Source organism: Monosiga brevicollis, genomic scaffold (assembly GCF_000002865.3).
Source record: "Monosiga brevicollis MX1 MONBRscaffold_33 genomic scaffold, whole genome shotgun sequence".
NCBI classification, from domain to species: Eukaryota; class Choanoflagellata; order Craspedida; family Salpingoecidae; genus Monosiga; species Monosiga brevicollis.
The window spans coordinates 330,259-356,567 of NW_001865070.1; the positions used below are offsets into that span (position 1 = coordinate 330,259).

The window sequence follows — 26,309 nt, forward strand, 5'->3', positions numbered from 1 at the left end:
ACTCTCTCAACTCTCTCTCTCTCTCTCTCTCTCTCTCTAAACTCTCTCAAACTCTCTCTCTCTCTCAAACTCTCTCAAACTCTTTCTCTCTCTCTCTTTTTTTTTTTTTTGATTTTGAAGGAAAAAAAAAAGAAATGTTGAAAACGGTGGCCGTCTCGTCCTGGCGGCGGGGTCAACTCCCGGAACCCACTCGTTTACTGGCTGGACAACTTGTGGGACTGGATGACCGACGCCATGGCTATGATGTGGATGAACAGGACACAAGCTTTGATGCCAATGTAGGTGCTGCGCCACTTCACCGTTCTCAAACCCGTTCTGCACCTCTCCAGTGCCCAAAACCTGTGGCCGTCTCGCGACCAGCTCGCCAACACGTGGAAGGGGTGCCGGCAACTACCGCCCCCAAGCATGCGGCTTCAGATACCCTGCCTGCGTCTAGGGCACCTTGTATCCCGTTTCACTCTTGTTGGTTGCTCACCCACATGTGCGGTCACCCCACCCCTTGCCCCTCTACTTAGGCGGACGTGCGCGCCGGCGGTTACGGCCTCAGTGCCTCTGCTCACTGCGTGTCCTGGTTGGTCAATAAACGCGCTGAATGGCATTCTGTTCCCCACATACCAGCAACCACTGAAGCGATCGTTTGCATTCCCGTCTTGAAATATTTTCATTCTATGCTGCTGCCATCGCCTCCTCTTTTGACACGCTCATCTTGGTGCCTCGGCGCACACTGCCTGTAGGCTGAGCCAGGGGCGCCAACTGCAACTGCGAGAGACGCGCTTGCAACTCTCACAGGAAGATGCCGTCCTTGTCTTTGAATTTCCGTCTCCCATCGTTCCAGACCCCGTCTTCTTCGAGCGTGATGGTCGCCTCATTGCCCTCGTCGTCCTGGCTGACGGCACATTTGTACACCTCGCGTTTCCTGCGCCAGCCCAGGTACGCGCGTCCCGCCTGTACCTTTCTCGTTTGCAGCGTTGAGACCCGCAGGAGTGTGCCTTCACATCTCTGGGTTTGCAGGGACTGGCAATGCGCTTCTTTCACAATTATGAGCAAATTGTGGGCTCCTTGGGCACCGCGATTGTACAAATTGCTCCTTGCGCTACCGCCATCGCTTGCCTCACTGCCGAATCCGAAGTCATATTGGCCTACCCCGACGTGCACAACGGTAATTCCCTCGTTCAGACTGAGCGCCGTAGCCACCGAGGACCCCGAACGCTGAAAACTTATGCAATCATTGGACTCGCAACGGGCCGTGGTGGGGCACTCAGTGTAACCAGGCTCACCTCAGGCTTTCCTGTCTTTGTACTTAGGAGAGCTGGAGCTTCAGTCGACCATTTTCTATGCCCCAGACATGATGCAGCAGTTTTTACAAATGGTGCCAGCAGTCTTTCGGTACGTTGCCCATTACCCTCACGCTGACCAGGTTGCGCAGCCCCTCACGCGCCTTCTTCCCTTCCCCCGCCGCCTTCCCACCTTGGCGCACGATCAGACCCAACGCTTCAGCCCCTGCGCGCGTAACAGCCATGACGACCTTGGCCACGACTGACCGCCGCATCGGTGCCCTCCTTACTCATGATGGCGGCCTCAAGCTCGTGCTGCAGCAAAACGGCGCGCCTTCGGTACGCCCATGCAAACAATATCACCCTGCCCTCACGCGTTGCCTCATGCCTTCTTGTGCGCTGCCGCCCCTATAAAAACGTGCTCGCTTGCTCAGCAAATATGCTATCAAGGCACCTTGGCCGAACTTGCCGACTTGTCCGAACCTGCGCTTGCTCGTGGCATTAACGTCGATGCCTGCCAGGTACGCAACGCTATCAACCCACAGCCTGCAGTCGTGTGTCAAGGTGGGCCTGCCATGCTCATCAGTGATGCCGCCACCTGTTGGCCATTCCCGCCAGATCACTTCGCATCAAGTTATGGATGGAAACCAAGAAGTCCTCTTGATGGGTGTTTTCATCTCCCACCCAGAGCTCTCTCAGCTGCGTGTCTACGTCATCAACCTCGACGATGCTGAGCAAGAGCAGCTTGAATTGATGACCGTGCGCTACGGACTGAAGGTGCGCGAGCCAAGCCGAGTCCCTTCTCGACACACACCCTCTAATCTCGAACTGGCTGACCTTGTGTTCTGTCCCTATTTTGCTCTTTTGTCCGTGTGTCGAATACAGCCAACGCTGAGTATGCTGCAGCTGACAGATAGCAGTGCCTGGGTTGTGTACCACGACAAGGACGAGGCCATGGTGTGCTACTCTGAGCTCACACCCACTGCCAACACGCACACTGCCTGGCATCCCTGCACACACGACTTTGAGACACCTGCCCTCATTCGCGCTGAGGTGTGCACCAATTGCAGCGCCCTCTTCCAAGTGAAGATTTGTCAGCCTGCCACTCTTGTGTGTCTGCCTGAGCTCCCTTCGCCTCTCAATTCCCGTCTGGCCTCTCACTGTCACGTAGGGCTATGAGCAACAGTACCTGCGGCAATTGCTCGCCAGTCCCAGCTTTAGTCGCGATGCTTTTGAAGATGCTTTGAACACAATCTTACCTGATGCTGAGTATGTCTTCCCCCTGCGTTCTCACAATGCTCGACGATAGTCAAGTGCGCACGTTGTTGTGTGATGCATTCACCGCCAATTGCCGTCATGGCAATATGCGTGCTTGTGCGAACATAGCCTGGACGCTCTGGCCGATAGCACGCCAGAAACCTTGATCAGTCAGGCGGAAACCTGGCTAGCCGATCTGGTATGCCATTGACCTTTGCGCAACACCATTCTCGATAACCTGCAAATCTGACTGCGTTGCCGGCTGTAAGACGGACATTTCAACCAGGCTTTAATTTCATTTTGCTGGACCTGCATCGTGACTAGGCACTTGCCCGTGGTGGTGAACTGGCTGCTGAAACCCGCTTTCAACTCTATCAGCAACTGGCCGAGCAATACGGACAGCATGCCATTGCTGCCCATCGCGTTGTCGGCCTACTATGGCACACAAACGATGACATGATCTACACCTTGGCCACGGTATGCACGCGTGGGCACCCCCAACATTCAGCGAGTCATCGCTCTCCTTTAGTTGCTAGATCTCATGGTTCTTGATCACCACCTAGAACCACGTCTCCATGACCGTACCGGCGCCGGCCCTACATAAGGTGTACACGGCGGACCCAACGGCCCGCACACGGTACCTGTCTACCATTTTGGCGCCGGCACAGGTGACCGCCAAGCACATCCAGGACACTGGGGCGCTCGTCGACTGCCTCTGGAACCTCGGCTCACTTGTAAGTTGGCAGGCTTACGATCAACAGTCGTCTCTATCTTGAACAGCTCACTGCATCGGTTCCGGTGACATTGGACCAGCTGCAAGAATACGATAGTAATGCTTTCGGCGTGGCCCCTCGCCTGGCTTGCGACACCATCGTGGCCTCCCTCCTTGATGGCTCGGCCCTTCAGCGCGGCCATGGCTCGGTTTGTTCCCTTGACTCGGACCGCTTGTCGGCTGGATGGAACGGAAATGCTCACGCTGTGGCTATGACTTGACCTTGTAGAACGCACAAAGCAGCAGTGATGAGTATACGGACATTGCTCAAGCGGTTCGTGTTCAACGATCGCATTGCTTGAATCTCAGTCGTAGCAAAAGACTTGGGGACGAACTTTTTTTTTTTTTTTTTTCTTTTTTTTTTTTTTTTTGAACCCAACACATACACACCTTTTTTTGTTGAGAGGGTTTGCTGTTTGTCTGTTTGTTTGCGAGATGCTCTTTTCATCTTACTGTCGGCTTCGCCTCGTCCTCTCAGATCACGGTGCTTCTGGCGCAAGTCGGCGACGTGCTGACGGCCACACTATGCCTGCTGGCAACATTGCAACCCATCTCTGCTGACCTTAGCGAGTTTCAAGGTCTGTCATGAATCCACACTGCTACTGCTCTGTACCAGCGCTCGCCACTGATGTTGTCTTGCAACTGTTCCGTTTTTTGTCGCAATGAAAAGATGGTCTGAGTTCAACCAACTTCTCTGCAATTCTCATGAGGTCAGGCAGACCCTCCTGTGAATGCCATTTGTCCTCGACTCTTGCTTAGTCTGCCTTCATCGCCTCGCCTTTTTCTGCGTCATTGCTTGCGTCTCACTACCAACGTGCTTCTTTTCCCGCCTTTTCTCATCCGCCTGCCAACAGGAGTTGTCATCAAGACCTGGAGCTTGAACTCAAAGTTCTCAGAGAGCTCATGGTCTTGCTTACACTGGCGCAGCGGCTGCCCCGACAAGGCGGCCTCAGGCAAGATCAAGTTGTTCAAATTCCAGCATTGCTCGAAGTACTAGATGCCTGTGTTCGCGAACGCTATGCCATGGCCTGGCTCGTGGGTCCACGTGCATCTGCCAACTTGTGAGTCTTTGGTGATGTACAGTCGCACTCAGGGCCTCTGCACGACGTGTGCTGGAGCAGACTCACTTACTTGCGCTCCGCTTGACGCTCATGCATCCGATGTCGTGTCACAATAGCTGCCGGCCACTGGCCATGGTGCCTAACTTTGTTTTTTCTCTGCGACAAGCTGAATCGCTGGAAGACGCCATTCTACAGAGCACGTCGGGGATGTTGTCGGCTTTGCGCTCCGTAGTGGCCATTGAGAACGTGCCTCTGCTCATGGAGCTGCTAGATATTGATCGCAGCGCCACCCAGGCAGTGATTGACTTGATGGCGCTTTGCACCGCCCAAGCTCGAGCACGGCCTAGCCTGGATGCCGCTCGCAAATTGCTCAGCCTCTACCTTCAACAGCCTCGTGAGACCTCGGGCAACGTTCTGGCAGTCGGTGCCCATGCTGCCGACCTGTATCTTGCGCAGATCACTGCTCTCGCGCCTGAAGCCCGCGTTCTCTTGGCACACATGCAGGCACTTCTGCTCCTGCGCCAGGGTGATTATGATGGGGCTGTTTCAGGCTATGGGTTGGCCTTTGATATTATTCAAGCGCTCTGCACCACACCAAATCAAGACCAAGTCATGTCCCGGGAACTCTTGGGCGTCTTGTTGCGCCGTCCCAACCAACCCATGTTGGCAGCGGATCGCTTGGAAGAGGAGGTGTCTCGAGCTCCGCTAGCGGCTCTGTATGCCAAGGCGTTCATGTTTCATCTTGAGGCGGCCGTGTCTGGGGCCAATTCAAGCCTCGCTGATGCCAAGGTTGTTGACCTACCTTGCTGATGCGAAGCGAGCTTTGGTTTGAGCGTGGTACCATCACTGGGCTTTCTCACCCCCGCTCTTGCTGCTTCTTGCATAGACGGTTGGGTTGGTTCTACTGGTTCAAGTCATTGATGCCGCCGTCATGGAATACCAGGTACAGCACCGCGACTACGAGGAAGGCTAACCCACAGAAGAAGCTGGGCTGGTGTTTGATCAACTTTGTTTGCTGTATACTGATGGCGTTTGGCGATCCAATTAACTAGATGGCAAGCGCTCTTGCGGACTCGAACGAAGCTCGGGCGGCATTGGAACAAGAGGTGCAGCTTTTTGTTTTTTGTTTTTTGTTTTTTGTTTGTTTTGGCCGCACGCACTAACATCCCAAAGCGAATTTTTTTCCAGCGTCATTGCTTCACCTGGCCTCTCACCGGCTCCCTTTCGCGCCTCGTAGCTTACAACGATGCATATCAACACTTTCAAGCACAAACTGGCACTCAACGATGTGGATGGTGCCTTTGCAGCCATCGCGCAATTGGGTGCCCACGAAGCGATTCGGGACGATTGCATCTCGGAGCTAGGTAGGAGCAGCTGCACCCCAATGCCCCCCTTGCTGATCATCCCCACCACATTTATCGCCTCCCCTTGCATGAACTTCCTCTGTTCTACTCGTCCTTGTTTTTTTGCATTGCGCTGTTTGGCCTCCCTCGCCGCCATGTCTCGGTCTGTCTCAAAATGCTTGGCTGACCCTCATGCCGGGCCTGCATGACTGGTGCTTCTAGTCTCGACACTCTGCGATCGCAATGAAATGCAGGCGATCGTGCAACTCCCCTACGGGCAACTGGAGCATGTATGTTGTAGGCGAATGCAGGCTCTGCCCTGGTCTTCTGGTCAAAAACAAACTGACCCAACTTTTTTGATGTCATGTCAGATTGTACGCAACGTCATCTCCACGCGGGCACGCAATGCCAGCGCAACTGCAGCCGCCTTAGAGGACAGGGTCAATTTTTACCAGGTGCAGAAAAGTTCACTGCGGAGCCTTTTCTGACCAGTTGCCGCAAGAATGACCTTGTTCATCCATTCCACTTGCACCGCCACCCTCAATGACCCAACCCTGTAGGTTTTGTATGCATTCTTTATCTTTCGGGCTGACTACGCGGCAGCCGCACAGGCCATGTACATTTATGCGTCACGACTAGCGGTACGTCTTGGCTTCCAGACCGTGGATGCTTGGGACATGTGTGTGACTCGCACCACCTTCGTACATTCACCACGCACCCCGTATTCGTGCACGTGTTGATTAGGCCGAATCTCTCGACCCAGACACTGACGAATCCATGATCGTGCTTGAGGCTGAACGCGACGCCTACTTGACGGCTTTGAATGCTCTTCAAACCCTGCCCACGGAGCACGCTTGGTTTGCCGCCAACGTTGTCTCGCGAGGTGAGCTGACAGCCTACAAGCCTCCCGCATCAGACGGCGCTCGTTTTCCTTCGTCAGTGTGCTGCTTTGCCCCGAATGTTCAATGAGTTGTCTGTCATTTCGTCGCCTTTAGCAGACGGTCATCATCAGAATGCGGCCCCAAAGCGTGTGCGACATGGTATGTAACCGATTGAAGTGTGAGGTAGACCGCTGCACGTTTTGTGTGCTTGTTGACGGATTGCACATACTTTTCGTGTCGGGCATTTCACTTGTGCCTAGGTGGAGAAGATTCGATGGACGAGAGCCAGGACATCGTGGTCACGCCTTCTTCTGGCGCCTCGATTGTGACGGCACATGAATTGCGTTGCTGGTACGTCTTCTTCTCCCTTCGTGCCTTTTTTCTTTCTTTTTTTTCTTTCTCCCTGGTGCATACTGACTTTGGGACGAACTGAACCGCGCCGAATTTTCCGTGGAACCTAGCTATGTCCTGTGCCAGGCAGTAGCTGACATTGTCGATGCCAAGCTGCCTGGTTATCGCCAGCTATGTACGTGAACTGAGAGATACCGTGCCAGCCCTGTTGCGTTGCCATGGGACCACTTTTGGTGCTTCTGCTCTTTTCGTCCGGGAGGGCGCGCTTGTTGAATTTCAACTCCTCACATGTATTTTCCCATGGGGTTAGCACGCAACGTCAACTACACCTTGGCGGCTGAAGTCCTCATCTCTGCACGCCGTTATGACGATGCGATTAACCTCGTGCTCACACGGGCCCGGGGCCAGGTGGACCAGGTCAGTGCGGCTACAAGCCTTGTTGTTGTTGTTGTGCCGCTGGGCTGCTCGACCTCTCAACAAAATTCACTATTGTGGAATATGAAATAGGTTGAGTTTGACTTTTCAAGCTTGTTTCGAGACCTGACGGAACAGTGTCTGCGGATTTCGCTCGAGACCGACGTGGACGTGACTTGGTTGTATCAGAATGAGAGCCCTATCGCCGCGGGTAGCACGGCTGAGGCTATCGCCTGGCGACTCTTGCGCAAATATCTTGCGCTACTCGACTGCAACACCACCTCTTTTGTTGTATGTCTTGTCCTCGGCCCATGACCACCTTGCACAGACGGCACAAAACACATGAGTTTCGATGCTGTCTTGGCCTCATGCGCTGGGTGTGGCCGCATAGTATCACGAGGTCGTGACACGCACCATCTTGTCACTGCGGCCACTCAAGAATGGCACGCGCTTTCCCCTCCCACATTGGCTGCTGGAGAGTCATTTGGTGAGCTTGCCTTGGCCCTGTTTCTGCGAAAGAAGGAGACCAAAGACTACCATCTCCATCGCGCTGCCTGCCGACCCGCCATGCGGCGCGTCGTGTTGTTTGGCATGCCTTGCCGTGTCCTGAGACTCACTCCCATGTCAACTTGCCCCCGGCGTCTGCTGCGTCGTTTGATTCTCCTCCAACTTTGACAGGCATGCAACCCCAATGCGCTTCTGGCCTTGCTCTTGCGTTATCAAATGTGGGACGTCGCTCACCAGGTTGCAGTGACGTCAATTCAAGAGGCACACAAGGTTCTGCAGGCACGGGACGAAGGCAACACCAATCTACCTCGCCAGAGCCTTCATGCCGTGCCTTTCGACAACATTGAACGGCTGCAAAAGGTGGGTTTGAAAATTTCTGTCGTGACTGATTGAAACCCGTTTGAGCAAGCGCTGCCGGTGTTTTGATTCTCTGCCTTGACGCCTGTGTTGCAGAGCTTGCAAGTGGTGTCTGGCAAGAACGAGGCCTTGCAAGGGCTTGAAGAAGAGCTGAAGCACGTCCTCGACCGTTTTAAAACCCGTCTCTACTATCAATAGATGGTGTCGTGGTGGAAGGGTCTGGCGCTTGAGGCGGAAGGACCGACTTGATATGGTCGCAAACCAGTGATGCGCCTTTGAAGCTTTCTTTGCGAGATGAATGTGTGCCCAAAGTTGGTGCTCGCTCTCTCACATGCCCTGGCCCGCCACAGGACTTGTTGCGTCGTTCAGAATTGATCTTTTCTTTTTTTCTTTTTTTTTCTTCTTTTTTCTTTCTTTTCTTCATCTTTTTGTTCTCGTTGTGGCTTCATGACCAGCTGGCTATCTCATCCCCGAGTGCACAGATCGAGCGCTTGACCTTTCTTAATTTTTACCTCTGGGAAGTCACACACATCTGTTTTGGATATTGTAATTGTCGATGCTAAGACGCTGGCTTGTAGCACCGCATGCTCTCCCTTTTGCTGGACAGGCTTGGATGATACGAGCACCTGACCTGAATTTTACGTGAGCAAAAAGTGCCTCATGTGCTGAGGGTACTCGACTGGCAAGAAAAAGTATCTAGAGGTCAACTCATTTACTCGACTTTGGCCTCCAAGATTAGCTTGCCCATCCCGCATCCAATTGGAAGGCGCTGACCATTCCGCGCCGACGCATGGCCTTTAGTGCAGACCAAGGACATAAAACTCGCCTTGCACCAGCTGGATGATGACAGGGTACCAGACGACAAAGTAGCGGCAAATGTCTAGAAGCTGGCCGTACATCACATCCGTTCGCGACCAAGGAGAGGGAAATTGCTCGCGCAGGTCAACCTGAGTCGGTGGGCATCGGTGGCCCAGGATCAAATCCAACGAGCCATGGCCAAGCCGCGTGAGAAGCGAGTAAAACGGTGGGCCGGCACAAGTTGAGCCATCGTGGCAAAGCACAGTCCGAACCTTTTCCTTGCAGTAGGGACAAGTCTGCTTCTTGCCAATGATGCACCAGCCACGGATACAAAAGTCATGCATGACGTGACCACATGGGAGCGTTGCCCGCTTCTCGCCCACATCCTCGAGCTCCCTGCGTACAGGTCGCAGCCCAAGATGAGTGACTCCGCCAGCAGAGGGTGACGCAATCTGCAACAAACAAAGGTGTAGTCACCATTACCTCAGACTATCGCCACAGACAGCACAGACGTCGGGCTTGAGCTGACGAGTTGTCATGCCGGAGGGCGAATAGTAGCCGATTGAAGTCGCCATCCAGCGTGAGGTAATGTCGGCAAAGTCGCGCGTCATGACGCCGTAATACAGGCCGTAAAACAGCAGATTGAGCCCCAGGGACATGAGCCTGCCATACAGTTGCAGGTGAATGAGCGAACAGATGTGGGTAGAACGGCATGCGGAGGTTGGAGCGCCGTCAACTCCTTGAGAACGTACGTCATGTTAGCAGGCTGGGGCAGGTACGGGCCGATGAAAAAGTCAAAGACCGCAATGACATAGCCCGTGATGCCGATGAAGCCAGTCAGCTTGATGACGACCACAAAGTACCAATAGACCTTACTGCAAACAGCACAGCATACGAATGTCACGCAGGCACGATTGGGAACAGGAGGGTGAGTGCCGACGGAAATACGTGCACCTCTGCCTCGGTCCTTGCGCAACCTACCGAGGGGTCTTCACACTGAGTTGCCGCTGGCTGGCGAGGAAGGAAACGTAGCCCGTGATGAGCGTATACAGCGCCCAGGTTAGGATCAAGCGCCACACCTAGCAGAGCAGAACGGCCGGACAAGCGCGCATGGTCAGGCGTGAATCTGGACTTGCCACGAGGAGCAATGACGCGACAAAACCAAGCCACCGTCGCCGCGGTCCAAATCAAGGTTAGACCTCGTGTAGGATTGCAAAATAAATGGGGAAGATCCACAGGCCCAGCAGGGTCACGGCCTGGTAGCTGGCAAAGTGACGTTTTTTCCACATGGTCAGTAGAATCTACATTTTGCAATGACCGAGTCACAAATGTGGTCATGGTGTGAGCCAGCGGGGCGAGCGAAGCACACTGAACGGGCCCGGCTCGATACATGCGCGTACCTGTGCAAGCACCAACGTGCCGACGAGGACCAGGAACATTTCGAAATGCATGGCTTCGTGGCCCTTGTGTTCCTTTTCATAGGCATCGCGCTTGCGTCTAGACCAGGCGCAAGATGTGCAGAGACCAAGATTGCCATGATGACCACCATGGCCCATGATGGCCGCGTGAGGACACAGACATGAGTCAAGAAAGATCGAAATGATTCCAAGGCGTTGGTGTGCCTGGAGACCCGCCACAAGGATAGTGTGTGCAACACGTTGCGCGTTGGCCAAGGCACGCACTTGAATTCTTCGTAGCGCTCGCGCTCCTCTGGGGACATGCGCGCCATGCGCGCACGTTCTCGCGCTTCGTACAGTCGCTGCGGATGAAGGTGGGGCCGCCGTAGGTCCACAATGTGAGGCGGGGCGGCGCGCCGCAATGCCCTTCCTCCCCGTGCGGAATGGCCAAGCAAATTGACCAACCTGAGCTTCTTCATGGTGATTGGGGCGATGTGCCGCGCCGTGGTCCATTGGCTCTTGCGCCGCGGCGGGGTGGTCGGCCTCCACGCCTTCAGCATGCTTGAGGCCCTCGGCCTCCTGTGGCACCTCAGGCACGGCTGCTGCCTCATCGGCGCCGGTCATCTACCCGCCCAGTTGCCAAGACCACAAGAACACATACCATGGGTCAGCCGGCAATGCAACATCGAAAGAAGATAGATAGGGCCGGCCCCGGCCAACAGAACACGACATGTTTTTGCAAGTGGCGAGCTGCCAGCATGGCACATGGCCTGCACCTCGCCCACAGCAGTTCTCTCTCTCTTTCTCTCTTTACACCAAGTGGACTGATTCCTTTTTGCATATCCAGATGTCCTCGACCAACATACCGCCAATCCGACCAGCAACAGGGCTGCCAGCAAGGCCACCCCGGCTGCCGTTGTCCGCATCGTGTCGTTGAACACACACACACATACACACACACACACAGAAAAAAAAAATTAAAAACAAGAGAGCGAGAGAGATCCAGCGTTAAGCGGAAATGTGAATAAAGTCACGCTTTGCAGATCATCCGGGGTTAATGTCAGATTTTAATTGTCAGCAGAACGGGAGGATGTGGTGCATGCATGTATGCATATGGCGCGGACGTGCGCCTTCATGCCGACGGCTGTGGGGTTGCACTGCGATGCCTGGCATGTTTTGTTGGACACGCACCTCACGGTGGTCCTGACAAGGCTTCTGTACTGCTTTTTACTGCCCATCCCCACCCCCCACACGCTAGTTTGGTTCAAGTGCCCGATACCTTTTTAGCCGTGTGACGTCTCCCTTAAAGGCATGCAGCGTCTGTCCCACTCGCACAGCAATGTCCGCGGTTGCAATGCAACGGGCCATGACAGGACGTGGCCTTGCGCGACTGCACTCGGGCTTGAGCCAAGCATAAAAAACAGTGTGCACAATCGAGATGGACCAGGCCCCGTCTGCCGGCATTTGCGCAGCATCAGGCCCGGCCCACAAGCGGCGGTGGCAATGTGTTGACCGACACACAACTCTGTGCTAGTTTCATCTGTTGCATATGTGTGTGTGTGTGTGGACGCTTTTCCATTGAGAAGGATCTGTGCGAGTCGATCGGCAGTCAAAACTGCCTCATCAGCGCCAGCACTTTCCAGGTTTCCGCCCTTGAGCGGCCACGATGGCAGCGATGCTTGGCTTGATTCGCCCATGGCCTGCCCAGGCCGCCCCTGTGCTCTTGTCGGCTCTGCTGGTTGCACTCAGCTGTGGTCCAGTGCTCGTCGATGCGCAAACCACCGCCCCTCCTCGGCTCTACTACGCCGAGGTAACGTTTAGAAACCTCAATTTCTCCACTGTCTTGGGACCAGCTGACGGCTTTGAGAGCCTGCGCTTTGGCACCCTGTTCTACCTGACTGTCACGGCCAACACCGTGGAGGCCAGCGCCGTTCACAATGTCTCGGTCCTGGCCGCATCCAATGACACGATTGTGCGACTGGGGGTGGAAACCTCCGCACAAGCGACCGCCATCGAGGTGGCCGCCGTGCGCGGCCTCTGTGTCACGTATAACAGCCAGCGATATTGCACCCATCTAGACAATAGCCCTGTTGTTCTTGGACCCTCTGATGATGATGAGCCCCTAGAGATTGGCCCCAATACCAAGAGTCCCGAAACTATGCAGAGCGAAGGAGACGGTCTTTCCCAGACCAACCTGATCCTGATTGTGGCCGCCAGCGTTCTCGTCTTTGTGGCCCTTGTCCTTGTCTGGATTGACCGGGTGCAAAAACGCCGCAAGCGTGAGGCTGCCGCCAAGCGCAAAAACTCAAACTTCTGCTTTGACGACATCCTGGCGCCCAACGACACTTATCAAGCCAAACGCCACCAACGCCTGTTGGCCATGATCAAACCTGGCTCTGACTCTCTGCGGGGTCCTCAGATCAGTCAGCAAGTGCAAGCCCAATCGGCCGCCGCACCTTCCCAGCCCACTGCCCTGTCACAGGCCATGCGCCCCATGTTACCACTGCCAATCACCCATCCTGCCTCCGTAGTCCCCAGTACAACCCACGCGAGCAACGGCGTTGCAAGACCGCAGCCTCGCGCGCCATTGGCACTACCCCACCATGCGCTGCAGCGGCCAGCGCCACAGCATCGTCGCGACTACCACGAATATCACCAGCCCCAAAGACAAGCAACCGCTTACGGACACCTACACCAACGACCTCATCACCTGCCACCCTCAACGTCCGAGTACCACCAGCCCCAACAAGTACCAAGACAGCATCAACACCGTCAGACACACGCTGCGCCCCACCTCAGCCAGCAGAAGTATCACCAAGCCATGGCTGCTGCTGACGATGGCGGGGCCCTTCCCCTGGACTATCCACATCGCCCGCAGACCACCGAATATCTCAAACCTGCAACTCAAAATGGCGAACCGCTCTATGACCTGGCATCCTCCCTGGATGCTGACTCGCTGCCGCGCAAGCGCTACCCTGTGCCCGGAGGGTTGCCCCCAGCTCCCCCCGTGCCACCAGCCACGCCTGCTATGGTATGGGCCCCGCCCCCCATCAAGTCACCACTAGCCTCGCCTTCTCGAGCTCCTGGCATGGTGCCCAGGACGCGCTCGACCGCCTTTGTGCCCTTTAGCCGCCAGACCAACGATGAATCACCCTCCCTCTGGCCTGCCCCAGCCTTGCCTCCCGTGCCTCGACCCACCACTTCCGACTATGCCGCCTCGCGCGCGTCGTGGGGCACCGTGACCACCACCCCGAGTCGCCGACGCTCTGTCCGGTTTGCCGGGGAGCCGCTCTACGCTGAGATGGGGTCAGAAACGGACATCGACATGACTGGTTACGACAATGCCGATGACAGCGATGACAGTGACGAGTAGACTCGCTGCAATCCTCAACTCAAGCCCGTTCTCAGTGCCACTCCATGCTCAGGGTCTTACGACGGTTGAGCTGGTGCTGAACCATACCTTGGGTCTCAAAACTGTGGTTCGGCGTGCATCCGCGATGCCATGCTTTCCTGCAGTGAAGGCCTTGAGACATATCTTCAATGTATCGCGAGATTGTTGCTGGCACAAGGGCCAAGTCCTTGTGCCAGAGTAGCATCTACAGTAGCCATTGCAGAGGCTTGGTCCGCACCCAAGTCGGGAGACCACTGGGCGTTGCCCGAGCTCGCCCAGTTGCATCCCTACTCTCACCATCATAGCCAAAACTAGCATCTTGCAGTATCTTCACGCGGCTCTTGTGGCCTCGACCCGTTCGCGTTTCTTGCCTTGTAAATTGAACACCGTTTAGCAAAAAGCATAAATTTTTCGTGCTCACGATAGCAAAAGAAAAAAAATTTGGACAAGGGGGGCGAAGGACATGGTGAATAAGACAGATTGATAAAAGAGAAGACAAGGAACAGCAAAAAGGCTCAGGAACAGGAGTGCCAGAGACCCCACAGGTCAGCAAGCAAGAAGCCTAAATGCAAATTAGTCAGGCAGAGTCAAAAGGTAGCTGCACGTTGCGAGGTTGTTTAGAGCAATGTGCAATAGCTGCTAGAGCCCATGACATAGTTGAGCCAGCCATCAGCCTGGTCAGAGGCAGCATCTGCGTCCTGTGCCCAACCATTCGCGTCGGCCTTCTCCTGATCATTCTTTCCAGCCACGCCGGTAGCACTCGTAGGTGCCGCGGTGACCGCCTTGAAAGTCTCCTTAGGAGCTCCCCCTAAGAGCCTGAACAACCCAACCAACACAAGACAGCGGCAAGGACCAAGCGTCAATGAATCAATCTTCGAAGGAGGATGGGACGATGGGGCGATGGGGCGCAGGAAAGCAGCAGAAAGCACTTTGTGTTGGCCGTGCTACAAGAAGGAGAAGGGGGAGCCGGCCACTTGGGGGCTCAGACTTACGTACTTTCACCATCGGCGTCCTCAGACTCGGTATTGCCGCCCGGCACCCACAGGCCCGAGTCGACGACGCGCTTGAAGTGGTACTGCGCGTCCTCTGGCGATAGCTTGGCAAAGCCTGCCTGTAGTGCTGGCGTGTCCTGCTTTTCAAAGGCCTCGCGGATATCTGCGGGCAACGACTCTAGCACCTCGATCGGATCAAGACCACCGGGGCCCACGCGCGCCTAGACACGACAGGCGTGAAAGGGGTGTGGATGAGCTTTGTTGAGCCTTGCCGCAAAGCGAAGGTTGTGTGTGTGTGTGTGTGTGTGTGTGTGTGTGTGTGTGTGTGTGTGTGTGTGTGTGTGTGTGTGTGTGTGTGTGTGTGTGTGTGTGTGTGTGTGTGTGTGTGACGCCGGGGGGGGTAGCGCATGAAAAGCAAAACACACCGCGCGCTCCTCTTCGGCCATCTTGGCCTTGGCTTCTTCAAGACGTGCTTGGGCGCGATCTTTGACACGCTCAATGAGAGAGCTAATTTCGTCTTCAAAGACATCCTTGTACTCGGGATTGGCCGTGGCAAAGCGAGCAAAGAAAGCATTGAAGCACTCGCGAGGATCGCGCTTCAGGCTCTTGGCCAGCTCCAGAATATACTGAATAGTGACGGTCTGTCGAGCAACGTTGCGCACCAACTCATCGTCCTAGAGGGCCAGGTACAGAGGTTTGAGGTCAGGGCTGCGCAAGCGGACATGAGGGCGCAGTAAGGGGTGTGCACAGAACGACAAACCTCATCGACTTGGCAATCGACACAGTAAATGACGAGAAAGCTGGCCAGGTGATCCTGCAGCAACTCGGGATTCTCAGCCAGATACTTTTGCGAGGCCTTCATATCCTTAAGATGGGCATACGCAATGGCTTTGGAGCGATTGTTCTTGAAGAAAGCTTGCATGTCATCCACTTCGGCTTCGGGGTCCTTGGGGGCCTCGTCCGCCGACTTGGAGTAGGCATTGATGATGGTGCGGTTGGAGCGATCCTTGCTAATGTTGTCAACGTCCCACCGGGGGTGCTCACGCTGGTAGCGCTCAAGCTCGGCCTCTTTTTGCTCAAACTCAGACTGCTGCGCTTTGAGCTCGCTGAGGCGCTCGGTAATGCCCTTGATCTGTGCCTGAGCAGCATCGCCCTCATCAGCCTCGAGCTGCGCCTTCTTCTTTTCCAGCTGTTGAATCATGATTTGACGCCTGAAGGCCATTTTCAAGCAACACGCGCGCATTGAGCCAGACATATAGATTGTTTGGAACGGAAGCACAGCAGGGACAGGCGAGTGAGCAAGCACACATACGTTTGATGCTCGGCATCCTTTTTCTTTTTGCTCTCCTCCTCTTCTTCACGGCGCTGAACACGCGCCTCGTGACGCCACTTGAAGAGCGAGGCCGTGTCGACATTGGGATGAGTGTCATCTTCATCATCGCTAATCTAAACGTTGCCCCGACCACCCACGATTCAAAGATCGATGAGAAACGAAGGAGGAACAACCGAATGCCAATTGAAACAAAGATGAAGGCAGACAAACACGGCTTCACATGTTTTCGCCTTTAACCATAGCATAGGGTTCAATAGGCCCGCGGAAGCAAGACGTGCGCGGACCACCATGGGTGTGGAGCGCGGAACCAACCTCGATGTGGTCCCACTTGGAATAATCAATGCGCGACATGACGGCGGTTGGCAAGCGCGGCAAAAAGATATACGGCTAATTTCCAAAAACATCAAACAGAGTTGCAGACGCAGGCAAGCCAGAGATGAGTGCAACGAATCCAGTTCATGTCCCGAGGCTCTTTCATTGGTATGCTCAGGGCGTGGCCTCAGACAAGCGCGCCCGCGCCGCGTCAGCCGCACCAAGTCGACAAGTCACTGTCAAAGACTCAACCAAAACAGCGACACTGCTGACCCGCCCACACAAACAGACACACACACAAGACCCTCTTCCAGTGGCCTCACCCCGATGAACAAAAACCCAATACCCCCTTCTGTTCAACCCATCAGCCAGGTCAGCACCGCGCTGCCGTTTCCCTCGATGCGACTCACCTCCTGCTCTCGAACCAACAAATGCATGCCCAGCGTCTCTCTCTCTCCCTCTCTCTCTCTAGCTCTTGCTTACAAACAACGACAGCTGGTAACACAACGACCGAGAAGCACCAAAGTAAGAAGGAGAACAAAAGAGAGAGAGAACAAAAGGGACCGGGCTCTAGAACGTGCTGGAAGAATGAGAACACCATACATGCGTCATTGCTGTGATTCGAGGTGAGGATCGATTGTTATCGGGGCATACAGCCCAAATTCCACGACTACAGGCTCGCGCGCCATCAATCAAATGAGGCAACGGCAGCAAAACTCCCCCAGTCCCTCAAGGGTGTGTGGCACCAAAGCCAAAAAAGCCTAAAAGTTATCCATCAGTCGCAGTACCCATAATTTGTCCGCACTGCGCAAGTGTGCCAAAAGTGCCTGGGCGCAGTCTACCTGGCACCGTCGTCCGCTTTGCGGCCATCGCTGGTGCCTTCTTTGCCAGCGTGACGACGTTTCTCATCAGCATCATCCTCATGACAAAACGTCTTTTTCAGCTTTGAGAAAAACCCACCTTCTTTCTCGTCGTCCTTTCCGGGTTCGCCTGGAGGTTGATCCGTTCCGAGTGATCCCAAAAACAGGACCGAAAAGTCGGTGAGCGTACAATAGAGAAATGAGGAGGTGCACAGCCAGGCCCGCCCAAGAGTGGGGTTGACACTTACCGTGCGCTGGCTCATCCTCGCTCGGCTCGGCCTCCGTGGCAGATGGGGGTGGACTGGACATGTTGACTTCCCCCTGACGATCGCGCTCATGGATTGCAAACTCCTCCATGAGCTGGCGCTGGCGCGTCGACAGATTGCGGGGCACCTCGATATCCACAATCACGTAGTGATCACCACGACGTCGTGGGTTGGCCACAGATGGCATGCCTTTGCCGTGCAGGCGGAGGCGGTCTTGTGGCTGTTGGCCGGGCCGGATCTGAGCATTCAGAAAAGAAAAGAAAGCCGTGAGAAGCCAATTTTCATTGTACAATAATCAACCACGCTTCGTCTGGAGGCCGATCATACAAGGGCACAAAGAATGGGCTTCCTCGCTTATCAAACGGCAGCAAAGATTGCAATGACCCCACAAAAGAAGGGGAGGGGACGGCGACGCAAGGGCACTCACGTCAAGGGTCACCGAGCCGTCCAAACCTTGCACGCGGAGGCTACCGCCGAGGACGGCTTGAGCCAGGCTGATGGTCGCGCGCGAAGTGACGTCGAGGCCATGGCGCTCAAAAACACGCGACGGCTGGACACGCACACGAAGACCATGAAAGTCATCGATCCAGACCACGGTGCCGTCCTCAACACCAGCTGGAATCTCGACCTCCACGTTGCTCTGGGTCTTGGAGGCACCCAAGCCATTGCAAGTACCGCACTGATGCCGGGCCGTAGTACCAGTACCCCCACACTTGTCGCACGCTGTGCGCACTTGCATAAAGCCCAATGAAGCATCGATGGTACCCGAACCGTGGCACCGACTACACGTCTGCATTTCACCGTTCTCCGCACCAGTTCCACTGTGGCGACCATGCAAGAAAAAAAAAAGAGACATGGACCAGTCAGCTGCGCAGTCTTTCCGCCAAAGGATGCCTGGCCAACTTCGCCGCACCCAACTCGTGCCTGCCCACACCCCCACAACGTGCTCTGATCACGTACTTGCAGCCGTTGCAGCGCGTTTCCGTCGTGATTGGAACCTGAACCGTGTGTCCGCGCACAGAGTCCAAAAAGTCAAGGCGAACGCCCATGATCATGGGCTCGCGCTCAGCCTGACGGCGTTCCCAGGGCGTGGCCACTCGCTGCAAAACAACAACACCACACACGCACGTGTGCGCGCCCGAGGGTGAGAGACCTGACCCCAAACACTGCTCTTTGGCCGGTCCGGCTTACCTGACGCTGTTGATTCATGCCGCCAAAGCTTCGGAACAGCTCATCAAAAACGTCGTGCGCATCGCGAAAGCCACCCGCACCGCCAAAGCCACCGCCACCTCCACCATAGCCAGATGAGAAGTTGTTATAGCTGAAACAAAAAGGGGACGAGAAGGGGGGAAGCATGGCATATACCAAGGGATGAGCAGGCTGAGACGGGAAAGATGGGAAGCGGTTCAAAACGGTCAAGGCCCACGCGGCCACACAAGTGAGGAGCCCGCGCAAGTTTGCCTCAGCCAGATTGAGCGATGACAGACCTGTCGTGGCCCATTTGATCGTAGCGCATGCGCTTCTCTTCATCGGAGAGAACTTCGTAGGCATTGCTGATCTCGGCAAACCGTTTGGCAGCGGCATCGTCCCCGGGATTGGCATCGGGATGATACTTTTTCGCCAGCTTGAAGTAGGCTTTCTTGATGTCTGCCTTGCTTGCTCCACGATCAACGCCAAGTAACTTGTAAAAGTCCTCCGACAAGTCTGTGTCAACGCGGCAGGTCATGTAAACGAAGAAAAGAATGGTCAGCACGAGTCAACAATGCTCGCAGGCAGAGCAGATACAAGCATGACACGGGGAGGGACACGAACGTCGACGACTGGTATGCAGGCGGCGGTGACTGTAGCTGTGTCCGTGGGCCTGAGTGGAGGCACGAGCGTGGGGACGACTGCTGGCGGGCCCCGGGCGGGCTGCAGTCCACAGCGCGTTCGCCGGCGCAGCTGAAGCGTCGCCGGCGGTGCCTGAACTGGAGCCAGGCGTACCCTCACCCACCAGGGGATGGCGCTGCCAGGTAGGAGCGATGGACGAGAATGTTCTTGCCAAAAGATTTTGAGGATTTGCGCCAGCCCGTAGAACGCGGGCGCAGTGACTCGCTGCCATTGTGTCGGTATATGCGTTCACAGCAGGTCTACATCAACACAAGGGCAGCAGCAGCAGCAGCAGCAGCAGCAGTATTCCGGGTTGAGCACAGTGGCGATGAAGCGCTGACCAAAATATGCAACGCTTGCATGATCAGGCAAACAACAGATGCCGCCTTTTGTTGAAACCCCAGCACGCAGACCATGGGCGAGCCGAGGTAGCTGAGCGAGCGGCTGACTCACCAGCGGCGAGAAGGTGGCGCCGAAAGCGCAGGAAATGCAGAGAAAGCACCCTGCGAGGAGGAATTTGCTAGAGGTTCACAACTCAAGGGCACAATGTCAGAGACGTGGATGATCAACGTTGTCGCCATGAAGATAAAAATGTAGGTGAAAGGAGAGATGGAGATGAAACCAGGATCTACCTCAGAGACCATTGCCCAGCTTGTCATACTAAACAGAGATAGCGTTCACATCGAAGCGGTGGAAAGAGCCAGAGCCTCCATGTGTCCTTTGACGGACATGTGTGTGTCTCTCTCTGACTGTCAACACGTTGCAATGCGATTGCGGTACCACGACGACTTTAGTCCGGACCAAACGTAGGGCGTTTTTGTCAGAAAAGTTTGGCTGGCTGATAGTTTGGTCTTGGCGGAGATTGAGAGATTGAGGGACTGGGTGGCCAACGCGAGCAGACCTCGGCGGCTTTGCTGTGGGACTTGATCCAAGCGGTGGCGTCGACCCCGTCAACCCCTGAGCCCATTCCTATCCCCGACGCTGGCTGAACCGGACCCCTTGGGCCCCGAGATTTGATCTTTCTCTGCTTGTAGGTTTGGTGAAACTTGGAGAATGATGTTGCTGATGAAACCAGCGGTGCTGGTGGTTGTGCTCGCGCTGTCGCTGGCGCACGCCCAGAATGGGCCGCCGGTTCCGACGAAAGCTACCGAAGCCACTACCTCAACAATGTCTACCACAACAGCAATGACACCCGCTTCAACAACGACCCCCTCCACTACAACGACGTCTGCTCCAAGCGCTTCCTCTACAACAGCAATGGCGCCCACTTCAAAAACGCCGCCCTCCACTACAACGACGTCTGCTCCAAGCAATTCATCTACAACAACAATGGCGTCCGCTTCAACAACGACGCCTTCCACTACAACGACGTCTGTCCCAACAACGACGTCTGCTCCTACCAATGCCACCACAACCTCAAACATGAACACTACCACAAGAGCGACGGCCACTTCAGCCAATGCCACCACCACGACGCCTTCCGCTACAACAGCAGCAACGACAGTCAATGCCAACACGACAGCCACGACGTCTGCTTCTATCAATGCCACCACCACAGCCACGACGTCTGCTGCTATCAATGCCACCACCACAGCCACGATGTCTGCTTCAATCAATGCCACCACGACAACAGACATAAACGCTACCACAACAACGTCATCAACGACAACAACAACGACAACAACGACGCCGGTGCCCACAAGCGCACAGGGGAGTCACAAGAGCAACAAACATCGGCACACCGGCATCATCTTGGCCGTGTTTTTCGCTGTTTTTATCGCCATGTCTACTATTGTGGCCTACGTATGGCACCAGCGTCGTCAACGCCAAGGCCGCCTTGCCGTGCCCCTGATGGAGCCCGACTCTGATCAAGATCGAGACATTGAACTTTGAGCCGCCCCGCCCCACCCCCTGACCAATGGAAATAGACCACGTGATATTGTGGACAGTCATGCGATTCCCAATATTGTATTAATATACCACACAACTGCTTTGCGTCCCTATCAGCTCTGGTGTAAGCATCGACGCGCGCTTGCATGCTTTTCTCGTGCCCCAGGTTCCCCGACCCTCTTGGACCAAAACTTGCTTGTAATCAGAAACAAAAATTCAAGTCAAAAATCATGTCAATTTTCCATTTTAGCCTCAACAACTCAAACCCCATCAACAGGCCTCGCAGCCCTTGAAGAGCAGCTTGAAAAAAAAAGACAGGCAAAGGTTGCTTTAGAAGCTCACGTTTGGATCTGACTCCTTCAGCTCATGGTCTAAGCGCAGCTTGACCAGCAGAGGCTGATGGTCGGAAAAATTGCGTCCCACCTCCTTTTGGTATGCTTGGCGAACCACCGAGGGTACCCCATCCACAGCTGCTGCACTGGGCAAGAAGGCAGCCAGCGCTTGGCGGGAGATTGCTGTGACGGCAGAACCATCCAGTATTTGGGCCACAGCTTTGGCCACGGCTTGTCCTACCCGCTGCATCTCCTCTGCCACAGGGCCCACAAACTCGGTCAAGGCTACGGGCCGGCACGCTGAGGCGGGCACCTGGGCATGCTCCGTGGTGGCGAGCAAGGCCCCGTCGTAGGCAGACCCGTCCTCCACCCGGCCGTGTGCACAGAATTGCCATTGATTGGTTGGAGGAGGCAGGCTAACTTGATCATCGGAGAGAGACAGAAACTCAATCTTACTGGCCAAAATGCCCTGCTCCTCCTGAAAGATCAGAGCCACCTGCTTGGGATCGAGATTAAAATCACCACAAGTCACGACCGCCAAAGCTCGATCAGGGTGTGCCAGGCTCAGACGCTGGAAAAGCGTTTGGCATTGTCGAGCCGTGCGCCTCGTCTCATCCATGGTCAACTCGCCTCCACCAGCCTTGAGGTGGCAGGAGACAACGACCAACACCAACCCAGGGCCCTCTGTTCCGTCGGCGCTCGGCTTACGATGCTCCTCCAGGACCACATAACTAGGTGGCCGATAAAAGGCCGAATCCAAGACCGGCTTCGAACCTACTACGTCCGAGACTGAGCCTCGTTCGCCCAACTCTGCGGGTTTGTAGTCCTCTTCGGTGGGCTCGTCTTTGAGGACAGGTGTCACTTGACCTGACGCTGCCTGCCGCCGCCCTTGATCCGGCTCGGGACTTGTGTTGGCGCTCGACTCGTCCACCAGGCTGCTGTCCCCCAGGAGGGCGGGACCGTCCTCCAACAGGCGAAAGCGTGCCGTGTTCCACGCAAACAAGTGCCGCTCGCCCAGGTCCTGTATGGTTGCGCCATCCTGGAGCAGCTTGTGCACGTCGATCGAAGCAACATCGTAGTGGCGTGGAAGAGGAAAGCCGTCTTGGTTGTGCAGAGCGCGGATGACCGCCCCGCCCATCCAGTCATGCTTGTAGGCCTCGCGGTGGAGCCGACTTGCCTGCCTCTGCTGATAATACCGACCAGGGCACTCCTGCAGCACCAGGACATCTGCCCCAACATCGGCCACCAGCTTGGCAGCCACTGCAGCCTTGCTGTCGATGCTCGTGCGCAACGAATCTGCGCGCTGATCAGTGAGGTTGGCCAGCTTGACGTTCCAGCTCACGAGGCTGAGGTGGGTGCTATTCGTGATTTGCGTGGCCGTCTTGAACGGACTCAAGAGTTGCTCCACGTCCTCGGCCGTGGCGGCCTCGGAGGCGGGCTGGACCGCTGTCCAGAGAGACTGCACGATGCGCTGACGGGCAGCCGTCAGTGGTGTGGTCGGACTCGAGGCGAGGGTGGCCAGTGTACACTGCCCCTGGTCTGGAAGGTTGGCCACGCTCTTGGCTCCAAACAGGCGGATGTGTTTGACAGGGCTCTCATCCAGATGCGTGTAGATGGCATTGAAGTTGTCCTGTCGATTCGTAGCGGCCGTGACACTCTCCTGCAGACTGCGATCGTGAGCGGCTGCCTGCCGGTGCGCAAAGCTGCGCCGATCCTGGGCGCGTTCGGGGGTGCCGAGCACAAGCTCCTGGGGTTGCGTGAGCCCCGTGTTTTGCTCGCGTTCGTCAAAAAGATCCGTGGCACTCGTAGCGGTGACGTGCTGTGCCACCTGTACTGCGTCTGCCACATCCCGGTACAGGTCACGAGCGGCCCGATGGCGCCGAAGCCGACCGTACGCCTTGGCCTTGAGCAGCTGCCCCGTGGCCGGCTCCCCAAAAAACTCGACGGCGCCCGCCCAAGCAATGGCGGCTAGACTATGACCATCGCGCGCGTGGGGTTGGTCCAGACTCGCCGCGGCGGCGCGGGCGCATAATCGAGCCAGCTCACGATTCGGGGTCTGCACGGTCGCGGCTGAGACATCCTCAAACTGCTCCAGGTGTGCGCGCAGCGCCTCTTCACACTCGTTGAGCGTAGCCATGCCTGCTCGTGCTCACCAAGAACGGGTCTTGGAAAAAAAAAATACGACTCCGCCCGTCTTCCAGTGCTGCTGCGCTTGAAGCAAACGACCGTTCCCAACGGTTTGTTGCTTGTAACACCCAGGTCGCCTATTTTTGGAACAAACCGCAAGGGGGTGCGTGTGTTGAATATATTTGATGATATTTATATTTAGTTTTATGACTCACCATGTCAACTAATCGGGTTCCATAGTGTAGGGGTTAGCACATGAGATTCTGATTCTCATATCCGGAGTTCGAATCTCCGTGGGACCTCGCCCAATTCTTTTTGATCCTTTTGATGTTGATGAAAAAGAAGATCTTTTTGCCTTTTCATCCTTTTGATGTTGATGAAAAAGAAGACTGATCATTTTCAGGCAATTTTTGGCTGGTTTTTCTTGATTTTTTTTTTCCTCGCTGTGCATCTTCTGACTCCCTTGTCGAGTCATGTGCCCGACGTTTGTCGCTCCGTGTGGCTGTGACGGGTCCTGTTCGTCTTGGTGATGACCTTTCCCTCCACTTAATTTGGTGAATGTGTAATAGCGTTGTGAACACGGCTGAGTATTGTGCATTTCACTCGCGTGCATATTATGAGTTTCAATTGCCTCGCGCTCGTTGGCGCACTTGGCACGAATCAACTCTCTGACTGGACTGGGATTTAAATACAAATCAGGTTTCCATACCAGAGACACCGTCGCGTACGCCACACGGGCACATTGGAGCATGGGGCGGTTATGCTAGTCGACCAACGGGCCGAGTTAATCCTTAGGAGGTGTCCTCCTTTGCAAAGTCACCCGCGAGTTGGCCCTTGGCCGTGCGCTGCACGCGACCGTATTTGTTGGGCAGTTTGTCAAAGAAGGTAAAACCTATCACGGAGCAAACACAGGTCGGGGCCGGCGAGAAGCAGCATCCCATTGAGCACGACGTCAGCGGGACCCTGGCCCTCAAAGATCAAGCAGAGCGGATCCAACAGGAGGGCCGAAACGCACCGCTAAGCTTCTCGACTTGCTCAAGAGGCACGAGGAACTGTGCAAGATTCTGGCCCGTGGGGATCTCTTGGTTGGGCATGATAAAGCACTGGAGGCGAGCCGTACGCTCCTCGTCGTTGCGGGCAGCAATGAGGAGCACTTTAAAAAAATGGGTCGGGACGGCCACATTGTTGGGTCCAATGACCTTGTAGGTCACCTGCCCGTTCTGTGGCACGAAGAGCGAGCCAGAGATGACGTAGACCTCGTTGTCTCGAGCCAGGCGCCGTGTATAGATCTCAAGGTTGTTCCATGCGCCACGATTCATCCCCTTGCCGACCTGCGGGGCAATGTTACTGTAAAAGAAGGTGGACTTCATGGCTTCCAGGTGCTGGCGGTGGTTGGCCGCCGCTGCCAAGTGGCCTCGATCGTAGCCGCTGCGCTTGTAGTCCACGTCCGTGCTGCGAAAGTAGGGATGAATGGTCTGGTCTTCCGTAAATACACAGTCGGCTCGGTTGACCTTGGCCTCGCTGCGAGGCGACGAGAGGCCCGCCGGGGGAGCGAGCGGGATAAGTGGACCACACATGTTTGGATCAGACGCTCGACGCGGTCGCACACAGACAGAAGAGAGGGTGGCTGTTCCTTCCCACATCTCCCACCAAACCCAGCCAGCCGGCCACTGAGCTCACCCCTTTGGGACGGAGATGGTGTCCCGATTCACATGCTCGCAAACCCACACGGGGACGCGTAGTCGGTTATCATAATGCACGACGTGTCCATCGCGCAGCTTCAACGGGCGGCTTTCTGGGTAACCGAAGCGCATGATCGAGGATGCCGACTCCACGCCGCCTAGCCACATGAAAAGACGGCACGAAGTCAGCGCCTAGCCTAGTAGAGGCCTACGGTAGGTGGGGCTCAACGCCAATGCCTGGGTCGACAGGGCCAACCTGAGGGAGGCAGGCTTGCAGCCTGTGCGGGCTGTGCCGTCAGATGGTAGACCACGCCCGCTCCAAGACCGGCCCATGTCATACGCCCCAACCACCGGACCGCCGCCATCTTGTCCTTGTCTGTCTGTCGTTGGCTCCCTGCGTCAGTCAAACGCAGGCACACTTTGAGTCGGCCAAGTCTGCGCATACCCATTCCGCCAACCTGGTCACACCAAATCCGGCTGGCCCTTTCATGCCTCCATACCTACTCCAGACCATCTCCCCACCTGCTCTCTCACCCCCACCAGCCAACCCCCCGCCCACAAACTACACCTACCACAAGACAAGCTCGACCGAGACCGAGACAGAGAAAGAATTGGTTTGGTCGGTTTGAGAGAGAAAGACACAAAGGAAAAAGCACAACTACCACATGTAAAGAGAAAAAAAAAGCTAACGTGTGCCAAATAGGACAATATCTTGTCCACTATTCTTTTTGAAGTGAGCAATAACGATGAAAAGAGAGAGAGAGAGAGAGAGAGAGAGAGAGAGAGAGAGAGAGAGAGAGAGAGAGAAAGACAGAGAGACAATTGGTCGGTTTGAGAAAGAGA

At 55.5% G+C, this 26,309-nt stretch overlaps 7 protein-coding genes across 7 annotated transcripts; 3 read left to right on the plus strand and 4 right to left on the minus strand.

The window, feature by feature from the left end:
- Window positions 1–134: 134 nt before the first annotated feature.
- MONBRDRAFT_34296 (uncharacterized protein) lies at window positions 135–8,607 on the plus strand (the record flags this gene model as incomplete). Its single annotated transcript, XM_001749733.1, has 32 exons — window positions 135–278; window positions 516–571; window positions 735–930; window positions 1,012–1,159; window positions 1,305–1,386; window positions 1,484–1,613; window positions 1,796–1,838; window positions 1,963–2,051; window positions 2,160–2,327; window positions 2,446–2,543; window positions 2,661–2,730; window positions 2,856–3,008; window positions 3,095–3,265; window positions 3,345–3,452; window positions 3,533–3,577; window positions 3,782–3,881; window positions 3,974–4,013; window positions 4,481–5,153; window positions 5,251–5,307; window positions 5,602–5,728; window positions 5,930–5,997; window positions 6,079–6,162; window positions 6,268–6,348; window positions 6,452–6,590; window positions 6,706–6,747; window positions 6,849–6,939; window positions 7,050–7,114; window positions 7,250–7,356; window positions 7,447–7,644; window positions 7,745–7,840; window positions 8,032–8,220; window positions 8,314–8,607. 32 exons carry the CDS (start codon window positions 135–137, stop codon window positions 8,413–8,415), a joined length of 3,960 nt encoding a protein of 1,319 aa, XP_001749785.1. The 3' UTR covers window positions 8,416–8,607.
- A 407-nt stretch (window positions 8,608–9,014) lies between these two features.
- Window positions 9,015–11,371, minus strand: MONBRDRAFT_38886 (uncharacterized protein; the record flags this gene model as incomplete). The annotated part of the gene is made up of 9 exons (XM_001749788.1): window positions 11,279–11,371; window positions 10,878–11,036; window positions 10,698–10,774; window positions 10,416–10,512; window positions 10,215–10,316; window positions 9,997–10,094; window positions 9,768–9,890; window positions 9,499–9,678; window positions 9,015–9,411 (listed from the first exon to the last, which is right to left on the minus strand). The coding sequence occupies exons 1-9, from the start codon at window positions 11,336–11,338 to the stop codon at window positions 9,015–9,017; spliced, it is 1,293 nt and encodes a 430-aa protein (XP_001749840.1). The 5' UTR covers window positions 11,339–11,371.
- Window positions 11,372–12,078: 707 nt separating this feature from the next.
- On the plus strand, window positions 12,079–13,785 carry MONBRDRAFT_11957 (uncharacterized protein; the record flags this gene model as incomplete). Its single annotated transcript, XM_001749734.1, has 1 exon — window positions 12,079–13,785. One exon carries the CDS (start codon window positions 12,079–12,081, stop codon window positions 13,783–13,785), a length of 1,707 nt encoding a protein of 568 aa, XP_001749786.1.
- Window positions 13,786–14,420: 635 nt separating this feature from the next.
- On the minus strand, window positions 14,421–19,292 carry MONBRDRAFT_11958 (uncharacterized protein; the record flags this gene model as incomplete). The annotated part of the gene is made up of 10 exons (XM_001749789.1): window positions 14,421–14,619; window positions 14,796–15,016; window positions 15,221–15,469; window positions 15,556–16,006; window positions 17,283–17,430; window positions 17,549–17,804; window positions 17,994–18,387; window positions 18,527–18,666; window positions 18,758–18,887; window positions 19,054–19,292. The coding sequence occupies 10 exons, from the start codon at window positions 19,290–19,292 to the stop codon at window positions 14,421–14,423; spliced, it is 2,427 nt and encodes an 808-aa protein (XP_001749841.1).
- An 854-nt stretch (window positions 19,293–20,146) lies between these two features.
- On the plus strand, window positions 20,147–21,555 carry MONBRDRAFT_34299 (uncharacterized protein; the record flags this gene model as incomplete). Its single annotated transcript, XM_001749735.1, has 2 exons — window positions 20,147–20,228; window positions 20,555–21,555. 2 exons carry the CDS (start codon window positions 20,147–20,149, stop codon window positions 21,301–21,303), a joined length of 831 nt encoding a protein of 276 aa, XP_001749787.1. The 3' UTR covers window positions 21,304–21,555.
- A 100-nt stretch (window positions 21,556–21,655) lies between these two features.
- Window positions 21,656–23,794, minus strand: MONBRDRAFT_29337 (uncharacterized protein; the record flags this gene model as incomplete). The annotated part of the gene is made up of 1 exon (XM_001749790.1): window positions 21,656–23,794. The coding sequence occupies one exon, from the start codon at window positions 23,792–23,794 to the stop codon at window positions 21,656–21,658; it is 2,139 nt and encodes a 712-aa protein (XP_001749842.1).
- Window positions 23,795–24,394: 600 nt separating this feature from the next.
- Window positions 24,395–25,831, minus strand: MONBRDRAFT_34300 (uncharacterized protein; the record flags this gene model as incomplete). The annotated part of the gene is made up of 4 exons (XM_001749791.1): window positions 24,395–24,676; window positions 24,800–25,305; window positions 25,465–25,624; window positions 25,723–25,831. 4 exons carry the CDS (start codon window positions 25,829–25,831, stop codon window positions 24,576–24,578), a joined length of 876 nt encoding a protein of 291 aa, XP_001749843.1. The 3' UTR covers window positions 24,395–24,575.
- Between the last annotated feature and the right edge of the window lie 478 nt (window positions 25,832–26,309).